Source organism: Gasterosteus aculeatus, chromosome 18 (assembly GCF_964276395.1).
Source record: "Gasterosteus aculeatus chromosome 18, fGasAcu3.hap1.1, whole genome shotgun sequence".
NCBI classification, from domain to species: Eukaryota; Metazoa; Chordata; class Actinopteri; order Perciformes; family Gasterosteidae; genus Gasterosteus; species Gasterosteus aculeatus.
In genome coordinates, this window is record NC_135706.1 from 14630149 (window position 1) to 14640471 (window position 10323).

The 10323-nt window shown below is 48.8% G+C and overlaps 2 protein-coding genes across 3 annotated transcripts; one reads left to right on the forward strand and one right to left on the reverse strand.

Moving 5' to 3' along the window:
* Positions 1–329: 329 nt before the first annotated feature.
* On the forward strand, positions 330–4417 carry gzf1 (GDNF-inducible zinc finger protein 1). 2 transcript variants are annotated; one of them, XM_040161272.2, is made up of 8 exons: positions 330–460; positions 946–1916; positions 2138–2321; positions 2428–2597; positions 2758–2852; positions 2972–3139; positions 3289–3446; positions 3537–4417. In XM_040161272.2, exons 2-8 carry the CDS (start codon positions 961–963, stop codon positions 4257–4259), a joined length of 2454 nt encoding a protein of 817 aa, XP_040017206.2. In that variant the 5' UTR covers positions 330–460; positions 946–960; the 3' UTR covers positions 4260–4417. The 2 variants fall into 2 exon arrangements, with proteins under 2 accessions (XP_040017206.2, XP_077949694.1); XM_078093568.1 differs by having other exon boundaries at positions 457–774.
* A 570-nt stretch (positions 4418–4987) lies between these two features.
* On the reverse strand, positions 4988–10239 carry napbb (N-ethylmaleimide-sensitive factor attachment protein, beta b). The gene is made up of 11 exons (XM_040161275.2): positions 10004–10239; positions 8304–8383; positions 8003–8119; positions 7786–7832; positions 7291–7368; positions 7118–7173; positions 6881–6965; positions 6677–6781; positions 6524–6592; positions 6390–6440; positions 4988–6072 (listed from the first exon to the last, which is right to left on the reverse strand). The coding sequence occupies exons 1-11, from the start codon at positions 10102–10104 to the stop codon at positions 5971–5973; spliced, it is 891 nt and encodes a 296-aa protein (XP_040017209.1). The 5' UTR covers positions 10105–10239; the 3' UTR covers positions 4988–5970.
* Positions 10240–10323: the final 84 nt, after the last annotated feature.

Below are 10323 nucleotides of genomic sequence, written 5' to 3' on the forward strand. Positions count from 1 at the left end.
GATAATAATCACAAAAATGCGGCGATGGCTTTATAACTTACCCTGCTTAACGACTTCCGAATACAACTTTAGGGTCTTCCTCTTAGCTCGGAGGTGAAACTGAAACGATAGACATACAACCCATTATTTGTTTGTATTAGTTTGGATTTTTTCAAATTGGTTGAACTGATAAGTAGCTAGTAAAACTACCGTAAAGACATTTATATTATATTGTGTTTTACTGTATTGAGAGCTTTAAAAAAAAACAACTTCCAATACTGATCTAGGAGCAGCGGTTGTGTTCCGCAATCCAAACATTCATAGGTGACCGCAACATAAGAACGGATCCTGAGTCAGCCACCGCGGCACCGGATGTCATGGAGTTAAAAAAAAGAGAGAAAGACGGGTGAGTGATTTCCACAGGAAACTCCTTCCGCCGTGGAGCGCGTTTGTGAAGGGCTGCCATTTTAGCGAGCTTACGGTAAGAAACCCCGCTTCGTGCGGTCGCCGCGTAGCTAGCTACCCAGCTAGCATAGCCTCACGCGCGCGCGCGCGCGCGCGCACGCCCGCGTCTCGAGTTCGCGAGTTCCGCGCGGGGGATCGAACTCGCGTGTTTCAGCACAGCCAACCCGCTGGCCTCGCGTTCACAGTTGACGTTAGCTAAACTAGCTCGTTGGCTAACGTCAGTGAGGCTAACGTTAGCATTGACACATCCCGGCACCGAGCATGATTAAAGTAAAAGCGCTGGAGACGTCACAAAGCGCAGTGCGCGTGGAAGTCAAAGGGGGGCTTCCGGTACTTTATTTTTAAACTAACGTCAGCGAACCGTGCGGGTTAATATCAGTGTTAGCCTTTGAGCAAGGCATCAGGTGGTATCTCTGAAACAAACTAATATAACGTTACGTTAACGAAGAATTTACATTGACAATTTATTTACCCCCTCACCCCTCTTCCCTCCCTCCCCAGCATCACAAATGAAACATGGGGCTTAAAGTGGTCCAGCTCACCTCCAAGTCCCACCATGAAAACATCCTGTCGTCCCTCCATCAGCTGAGGCTGCAGGGGCAGCTAAATGACGTCACGGTGCAGGTGGACTACCAGGGAGACGTGCAGGAGTTTCAGGCCCATCAGTTGATGCTGGCGGCATCCAGCGGCTACTTCAAGAAGATCCTGCTCTCTCAGGACGCCGGCCGAGACAAAGTGCTGCTGTCCAACATGCACTCTGGGGATTTCTCCAAGTTTTTGGAATTTGTGTACACCGGTAAAGTCGAGGTCGTCCGAGACAAGGTCGGCGACGTCCAAGCAGTCGCTCAACTGTTGGACTGTGAGGACCTGTCCGAGGTTTGTGGTGAGGCCATGACTGCTGGAATCCTACCAAAAACCACGAAGAAGAAATCCGCATCAAAAGTTGCAGATAAGGGGGATTTACACGGTGCCGAGGAGACGAAGAAGCAGCCGAAAAGGGCAGTTCTTAAGCGGCGGCTCTCTCCACAGAGCTCCGAGAAAGAAGTCATCCCAAAAAGATTAAAGGCAAAGGAAGTGAAGGACGAAGGACAAGGAAAAATCCTCAAGCTGAGGTTGGCCGGCCGCAAAGTCCTTCAGAGGCGTTTAACTAAGAAAAGCGAGGCCAACCGAGACCCAGCGACCAACGAGGACACAGACGAGACAGCCGCTCCGGCGGAGAAAGGACACGCGCCTTCATTGGAGACGCCAGAATCGGATATGGATGATTGGGAATGTGAGGAGGGTGTGCAGAGCAGTGATCCCGAAGACTCCTTGTTGTTATCTCCGGAGGACGAGGACTATGAGGACGATGGGGAAGATGACGAGGAGGGACAGTCCAAGAAGACCGTTAAAAATACCTCCAAGGCCCAGTTCCAGTGTAACAAGTGCCAACGGACCTTCCACTATGAGAGAAGCTACTTGAAGCACATTAGGTAGGACCACTTCAACATTGGACAAAAATCTGAGTGTTTTTAGGATTTCTGATTTGAATCAGCAATACGTTTTGCCCTTTTCAGCAATGGCGGTTTGACTTGAGTTCTAATCATCAAGGATTCACCTGTTCATCATCCAGCAAGGACGGCCCAGAGCTCCTGAAGCTCTGCAGCGTTCAACAAGAGTGGCTTATCTAACCTTTGGCTGCTCTCTCCACCAGTACGTACCATGGAGTGAAAGCAGACGTCGTCCATCGCTGTGAGATCTGCCAGCAGACCTTCGCTAACCGCAGCAACCTGAAGATCCACGAGAAGCACGTCCACAGCAGCGAGAGGCTGTTCACCTGCGAAATCTGTGCCAAGTCCTTCAAGCGAAAGAAGGACGTTGTCCGCCATCAAAGACAGGTGAACGCTGGTGAAGTTTCCTGTATCTAAAGGATATCTGCAGTGATGATAACTTGAAGCGAGTCACGTCTAAGCTGCATGCTCCCCCCACCAATGATCGTCTCAGGTACACGAACGCAACACCATGCGCCACATCTGCCCCGACTGCGGGAAGGCGCTGAGCTCCAAGGCCGCCCTGTTGTTGCACGAGAGGACGCACACGGGGGCGAAGCCCTACGAGTGCAACGACTGCGGGTCCAGATTCACCCAGAACTCCGCCCTCAAGATGCACCGCAGGTACGGAGCTCACCGACGGCGGCTCGGTCAGAACTGTGAGGAACCGTAGGGGGGGTGGGGGGGGTCAGAGGCTTGTTTGTTTCCTGTCCCGTTTAAACGTACCCATAAAAAGAGGGATTGAGAATGATCGATCTTTGCTAACTTGTCTTTCTACGTGCAGGATTCACACAGGAGAGAAGCCGTTTGCGTGCGACGAGTGCGAATCCCGCTTCACTCAGAAGCACATGTTGGCCTATCACAAGCGGTCACACACAGGTGAGGGGGCGGGCTTACCATTTCAGAACCAAGTTTTTCTAAGTGGGCCTTGAAGCCGTCTTCTGAGCCTCTCTGCATGCAGACCTAAAAGGCTTTTTTTTTTACCTTTCTCCTTTTAGGGGAGAAACCCTTCATGTGTGAGGCGTGCGGGAAAAGCTTTGCATCTAAAGAATACCTGAGACACCACTCCAACATCCACACCGGGACCAAGCCGTACAAGTGCGAGCTGTGTGGCCGAGGCTTCGCTCAGAGGAACTCCCTCCACCAGCACCTCAAGACACACACAGGTAATCGCCGGCACGGTTGGCGCATTGCTCCTCCTCCTTTTGGAGTCACGGTCTACTTTAGCGGCAGAGGGGCCGGCTTCCCGTGGCGGTTCCCCCCCCCCCCTGATCCCCTCCTGATCCTCCTCCTCCCCCCTTCTGCTGACCGACAGGCGAGCGTCCCTACGGCTGTAAGGACTGCGACAAGCAGTTCACGCAGCTCAACGCCCTCCAGAGGCACCAGCGCATCCACACGGGAGAGAAGCCGTACATGTGCGGCCTTTGTAGGCGCACCTTCACCGACAAGTCCACCCTTCGCCGGCACACCATGGTGAGCGCCGCTCGCCCCCCCCCCCCCAATCAACTAGGGGGCTTCGTTAAGGACTGTTCCAATAACCCGTTTTTCCTTTTACACATTCAGATCCATGACTCGGATGCTCCCTGGAAAACCTACCTCGTGGTGCTGGAGGGAAACGTGGAAGACAAGAAACCCAAACCCCCCACTAAGGGAAAGACGGATAAGGCAGAAGTAAAGGAGAAAAGGGGCGGGGTCAGAAAAAGTGCTGCGGTGGCAGGCGCCGCTGATAAAACCCACACGGACTCCTTCGCGGCGCCGTCCGACCCGGTCGCCCTCCCGGTGGAATGGACCGGTCAGGGGGCCGTCGCTCTGGTGAGCCACGACACCCTCGGCAGGATCACGGTGTTTCACACAGAGATGCTTCCCGGGACCCGGATCCAGCCCATCGGGACCACCGACAGCGCGGGGGCCAGCGTCGTCTCTTTGGACGGCGCGCCCGTCTCCCTCTCCAGCCCGGTGTCCGTGGCGCACATCGTCCCCTCCTCCCTCTGTCCGCCGCCCCCCTCGGATCCCGTTTCCGACGGCGAGTTGCCGCCGCTCCCCGCGATCCGGATCGTGTCGACGTCGTCCGTCCTGGAGGCGGCTGCCTCGCAGACCATTCTGGCTCCGGTCTGGCAGCCTGCGGCCGCCGTCGAGGAAGCCGTCTCGCAGTCTGACATCCAGACCGTGATCGTTGGCGCCAATGATTCTGGAGCGGAAGCGACTGCCGCCGTCCTGAGTGATGAAGAGGAGAAGGCAGCGGAGGAGCCCTCGGGCCAACCTGAAGGGGCCGAAGAAGCTGTGTAGGAAATGCTCCTGGATGAATGTTGTATCATGTACATACTTCTGCAGTTGCGGTGTGTGAATGTGGGATCGACCACGTTACAAACTCCGTTTCATGGACACACTTGATGTGCTTCTCGCACTCCATTGAAACAACAATAATAAAAGGTATTGGTGATTAACGGAGGACTCGCGTTGGTCTGGATGTACAAGTTGAAGTTGTGTAGATCCTTTAAACGTTCTGTTGTCAGGGACCAAGTAGCCACAGCTGTGTCTCAGACTGTCCCCGCCCAGCTGTTGAGAGTGGAAAAGCTCAATCGTAAAGTAGACGTGACACCGTAATTAATCCGATCAATGGGACGTGTCCGGTTGCTGTGTGACAGGGAGGCAGATTTACTGCAGTGAAGGAAATGGATCAATAAAAAAAACTACAGGGAGCCGGTAGGAGGATTATTCTATTATTATATCAATCAATTCAAACTATAGAACAGAAATCCTATGTTAATATGTTCACCTTAAAATATGTGTGATGCATTAATAATGGAGTGGCAGTTAACTTTAAATGCTAGCGTACTTTTACCAGTCAGTTTCCACCCCTAGAATAACAAATGATGCACATGTGACAAGTTAAATTTAGAGGCGCTTCCACCGATCGTTACAAATCGCGTAAATGACCTAATGTTGTGAGACAATAAAAGCATAATAAATGAAACATTGCTTTTTTGCGTTAATCAAAAGCAGGACAGCAGAGCCGGGATATAATATCTTTATTACTGTCCACTAGCACGCAGCTCCCATCCAGTCCACCGCCGTCCCTTCAGGAGGAAGAAGCTGGACACGCAGGGCGACGGCCCCTTTGGTAAAACCTTTGGTCTGTCTCACGCTAGTGAATGGAACGACGCTAATCTCTACACAACGACATGCTTAGCGACCGGCGTAGGAACCCTTCGCTGGGACGTTCACGTCCCGGCACGAGATGAGTGACTAATGATGCAACTTATCCAGAGATTACTGCCCCGGAGACAACGAGTCCTCATTTTCACATCAGTGCTTTTCGTTCAAAAAGAGGGCCCCCTGCTGCCCCCCCCCACAAGCAAACTATAAGTCACAACGTACAGGTTCACACGAAGTATTATTACATCAACAAATCCCAAAGTTAATAGAAATGATACAAGCGTTTAACAGTCTACACTTGGTGCATATCGGTGCCCTTCTTTAAGAAGAGTCTGTCCATTTTGTCCCCACAAAATGGACACTAAATATGTCTGTGTGGCTGTAATGACTTTAGTTTTAAGAACAATCACAACATGGATTTGGGCGACAAACCACAAAACAAAGGTTAAGAAACATTCTCAAATTCCACACATGATGATCCTGTGTAGAACAAACTGTTTAAATACACATAAAACTAGATTTAGAAAAAGAAAAACTACTGAACTGCATCAGACTAGTTAAGCCTTAACTGTACAAAACATGCAGTGCTTGTTGTCCAACGCCGGTTTGAACACAACGTACCGCTCTGAAGAGCCCAGGACGACGTATGCAGCAATCCTCTGGACAGAGGTGAGGGCGGGGGGGGGGGGTCACACAGGTGAGCAGTGGAATATTCAAAGTCATCAGCAGACACTCATCTCCAGATGCTAACACTGAGAGCCGCGTGTGTGTGCGTGTGTGTGTGTGAGCATGCGTGATGGGTTTGTCCCTCCATGTTGTGTTTGTGACCTCCGGCTGTCTTTCATTTCAAATCCCCTTCGTCGCCCTGGATGGTCTTTTTGATGCGCAGCAGGAGGGTCGTGTGCCACTGGTCCAGACGGGAGATCGAGTCAAACTCCTTCACCTGCAGACAGACACGGGGATGAGAGGGCCCCCCCCCACAGGTCAGCGTTAGTCAGACTCTGCTTGCTTATCTTAGTTTTAGGATTCAAGATAACTTTATTTGTCCCGAGGGAAGCTCGAAATGACAGACACAGTAGACGAGGACTCTTCCCTCTTGGCTTTGACAACTACTTTGGGAGCTCATCTTTATATGGACGTGTTCCACATAAACACGCAGTCCTGGGAGACTGAGCTTAAAGCCGCTCTCAACACACAAGGGGTCCAACTAAAGAACCAGAGCGGAAGCAAAGGGACTTTCTCAGGGTCTCCAACACTTACAGCCTCGGTGAAAGCTTCGCTGTTCTGTTCCTCATGAGCATCAAGAAGTTTCTGTTGGGACAACAAAAAGTGGGTTACCCATAGAAACCAAACGGTGGGAGGTCATCGTATTCCAGTGATTAGCGTCGAGTTACCTTCAACAGTTTGCATTCTCGAGAGTCTGAGAAAGCCGGGAACATCTCCTCGTATTTCTCAACAGCAATCTGCGGAGACACAAGGCGTTAAAACTCCAAACCCGACTCGCCGCCACAAATCCATCTACGGAACCACGGCCGGTGTAAACTCGCCCTGGCGTTGAGCTCGTCCACGATGAAATGACACAGCGAGGCTTTGAAGAAATACTCCTTGGCGCTGTATTTCAGCAGCGGGTTGTCCATCGTGTTGGCTCCGACCTACATGATGCATCCGCGTCGCCAAGACAACGAGAGACACGTCAGCATCTCTGTGCGGATGGAGACAGGACAAACGGGACCAACGGGAGCAGTGCTCACCTGCTCGTAGATCTCGATGGCCCTCTGGTACTGCTCCAACTGAGCACAGTAGCCCCCCACCTTCAGAAGACACTTGTTGGCAGAGCTACAACACAAAAAGGTACACGACACAGACAATAAGGGATATATAGTCACATCTTCACCATGAATTCATATTGTGTGTGTTTATAGAGTGATAAATGATACAGGGACTAGTCAGTTTGAGATTTTAGTGCTGAAAACAGACGTTGACATCACCTGTTGGATTCTTCCCCTTTGTAGTAGTCTGCTGCTTGTTCATAATGTGCAATTGCCTTCACAAAGGAAGAAACAACATGAATAAGGCTTTGTGTTCCTCAAGAGGAACAGGCCCCATAGTGATTAATATAGTGATGGCATTAATAATCATCGACTGTATTAAGCGATATTACCTTCTCAATATCCACCAGTTCGGACTCGTAGATCTCCGCGATGTTGATGTGGTGTTTGGCCGCGATGGTGAACCTTCCCTGGAGGAGGAGGAATTGTTACTGACGGATTTAATCCACAGATGCCCCTCCAGTCTACGAAAATGTTGTGTTATATTCTCTGTGCAAAGTGAGGCCAAGCAGTAGAGTGTCTTCTGGAAAGTTTTAGCTTTTTAATCCCCCCTAAAAATAAGAAGTATCCAATTTGATCAAAGTATCAGTGTGAACAAACCACAAACCTTTATGTGCTATGAATGTGTAGATATGGGCCCAAATATCACTTATCACTAAAAATGAGAACCTGAGAAAACGAAGTCTGCTTGTTCATGTGCGTATGAAGACTTGCAGATGTTCATATCTGAACTACTAAAAACTAAGCTATGAAAAATATAACACAATAAACCTACATGTACCGCTGTGACTCAGAACATAGAGGGACGCTCTCTACATGCATCTTACCATGTCTGTGTATATATCGATGGCCGCATTTAAACACTTGATTGCCTCTTTTCGCAGCATAAAAAGGCGAGAGGAGGGGACAGTTAGTTTTGTTAAAATCTTACAGAGCACCTCACTTATGCATCAGTCCGCATGCAGTGTTATTTCAACAGATGAGAGCGACGACCGTCATTCCTTGGAACAGTGCAAAATACGTATCCACAAAATAAAATCTCACCATTGGGGTCAGACTTCTTGTAGGCATTTCCTGCATCAATGAAACTGGTGGCGCAGTCGTGCTTGTTCTGCAGCTGCATATGGAGACGTGCCGCCTTGCAGAACGCACTTCCAGCCGCTGGAGACAGAAGCAAGAAGAGAAGGATGCACACTCAATGCTTACACTATTTCATGCACAGAAGTCCACATTTGCTTTGTACTTGTGACACCTTTGCAAATGCTGCACTTTGCAGTAATAGTGCCAAATGTGTGTGGAAATTGATATGTGGACAATATCTTTGGTAGGAAAGAACTCATCGCACCGCTCCAGTTCTTTGCCATCTTGAACATGTTTGCCGCTCTGCAGTACATCTCACAGGCTTCTTCCACTTTTTGAGGTCCTCTAGACAAAGAAAGAAAACAAAGAGGAAACAGAACTACAGTTAAATAGAAGGGCTCAATAGTACGCTACGGTAAAAATAAAATATGTCACCACCCTTGAGGTTCTAACTGATAAATAGTTGCTGCATTTCTCAAGAGAGAAGCCGTGCTTTGATTGGTGGACTGGTTTATCTAAATCCCTCTAAACAGGCACTGTAAATCTCCCTCCCTTCATGACAACAAGTGGACCCCAGGGAGCTGTAATAAGACTCTGGGATTACATCACCGCCTGGTCAGCCACAGAATTACCACAAAACCTGCCGAGAGTTATCACGAGCTGCCAACTGGTAACATCTGGGGGTCACGGAGGAAAGAACTTTGGCGAAAATCCAGAGTGCTGGTTTTTGTATTTGGGCCCCGGATGAAAATCATCATCCCAAGATAGCATTCATTAATCGAAATTACAAGGATCCATCTGCCAAAGGTCACTGTAAGAGCCACCGCTGTAAAGACAGCTGGTATGGACCCATAATCCTCCTTTACTTAATAAATTACGTAATATTATTAAATGTTACTACCAGAGTTGTTACAAAACATAACAACATAACAAAATCTTATAATTTGAGTTTGAATTTGAGAATATTTTGCCTCGGTTTAATTTGTGTTACACTTTTCCCCTGCATGGTGCCATCCTATTACTTTCCTCCACACCACGTAATATCAATACAAATATATATAATATAAAACATTCAGCGTGACTCCTATGACAAAAGATGCTTTGTTTCCCTAATCCGTAAACCTCGAAGAAGCCCTCGGTCACTGACGTTAGGTGTGTTCGGGTATTAATGAGACCATTCAAATTGAACCTACATAATAGTGCAGTGCGGGAAAATAAATAAATAAATAAAAAGCCACGAGGTTGGATCAGAGAGATGACTTTGCACGTGACGAATTAATTTCATAAATTGAGCTAACAGTCAGTTACGTTAACTTAGCATTGACGTTATATCCTACGGTCACGCTTAGCATTGACGTTGTATCCTACGGTCACGGTTAGCATTAACGTTATATCCTACGGTCACGGTTAGCATTAACGTTATATCCTACGGTCACGGTTAGCATTAACGTTATATCCTACGGTCACGGTTAGCATTAACGTTGTATCCTACGGTCACGGTTAGCATTGACGTTGTATCCTACGGTCACGGTTAGCATTAACGTTATATCCTACGGTCACGGTTAGCATTAACGTTATATCCTACGGTCACGGTTAGCATTAACGTTGTATCCTACGGTCACGGTTAGCATTGACATTGTATCCTACGGTCACGGTTAGCATTGACGTTATATCCTACGGTCACGGTTAGCATTGACGTTATTTCCAGCAGAGCGTCCCGATCCGCGGGTTTGTTTACAATGACACCAACGGCTAACGTTAGCTAGCGAAACTGACATAACAACAATTGACACGCGTTGTGTCGAGTGTCACTAGTTTAATGTGAACCAATTAACTGAACCAATTGGTGCAACATCTTGCTAAGTAGCACGTCGATAATGAGCGTAATGTACGTGTAGGTGAAGGTCGGCCTACTGCCGGTTAACGCTCGCTAGCGGTCTGTTCTTTGGTGCAGTGCTGTCTTACCCTCCAAACATCCCTCCCAAAAAGGAGCCGGACGACTTGACTTTTTTGTCAGCGTCGGCCATGAGCTGAACCGCCTCCTTCTCTTTCCCACTGTTGTCCATGTCTTTGCTTTAAACGAGAAGAATTTGTGGTGAGACAGAAAAAAATAACCGCAGAGGATTCCGCGGTGTACAGCGAGGATTACAGTCGACGGGTTTATTTAGCGTAGGCGTGTACAAGCTAGTGGCTTAGCCGAGATTGCATTGTGGGAGATTGAGTTCTTTACGTGACAGGCGTAGTTGGCTTAATGGCAAAATAAACTACAACTCCCAGAAAACGCG

Bases quoted from the DNA above. Each gene is read 5' to 3' on its own strand.
- gzf1 (XM_040161272.2), top strand. From the start codon at position 961: ATGGGGCTTAAAGTGGTCCAGCTCACCTCCAAGTCCCACCATGAAAAC. The intron at 2,322-2,427 runs GTGAACGCTGGT...TGATCGTCTCAG, and splicing joins TTGTCCGCCATCAAAGACAG to GTACACGAACGCAACACCAT. The intron at 2,853-2,971 runs GTGAGGGGGCGG...TTCTCCTTTTAG, and splicing joins TCACAAGCGGTCACACACAG to GGGAGAAACCCTTCATGTGT.
- napbb (XM_040161275.2), bottom strand. From the start codon at position 10,104: ATGGACAACAGTGGGAAAGAGAAGGAGGCGGTTCAGCTCATGGCCGAC. The intron at 8,120-8,303 runs GTGCGATGAGTT...TTCTGTCTCCAG, and splicing joins GATGGCAAAGAACTGGAGCG to CGGCTGGAAGTGCGTTCTGC. The intron at 6,966-7,117 runs GTGATGTCAACG...TTTGTGTTGTAG, and splicing joins AAAGGGGAAGAATCCAACAG to CTCTGCCAACAAGTGTCTTC.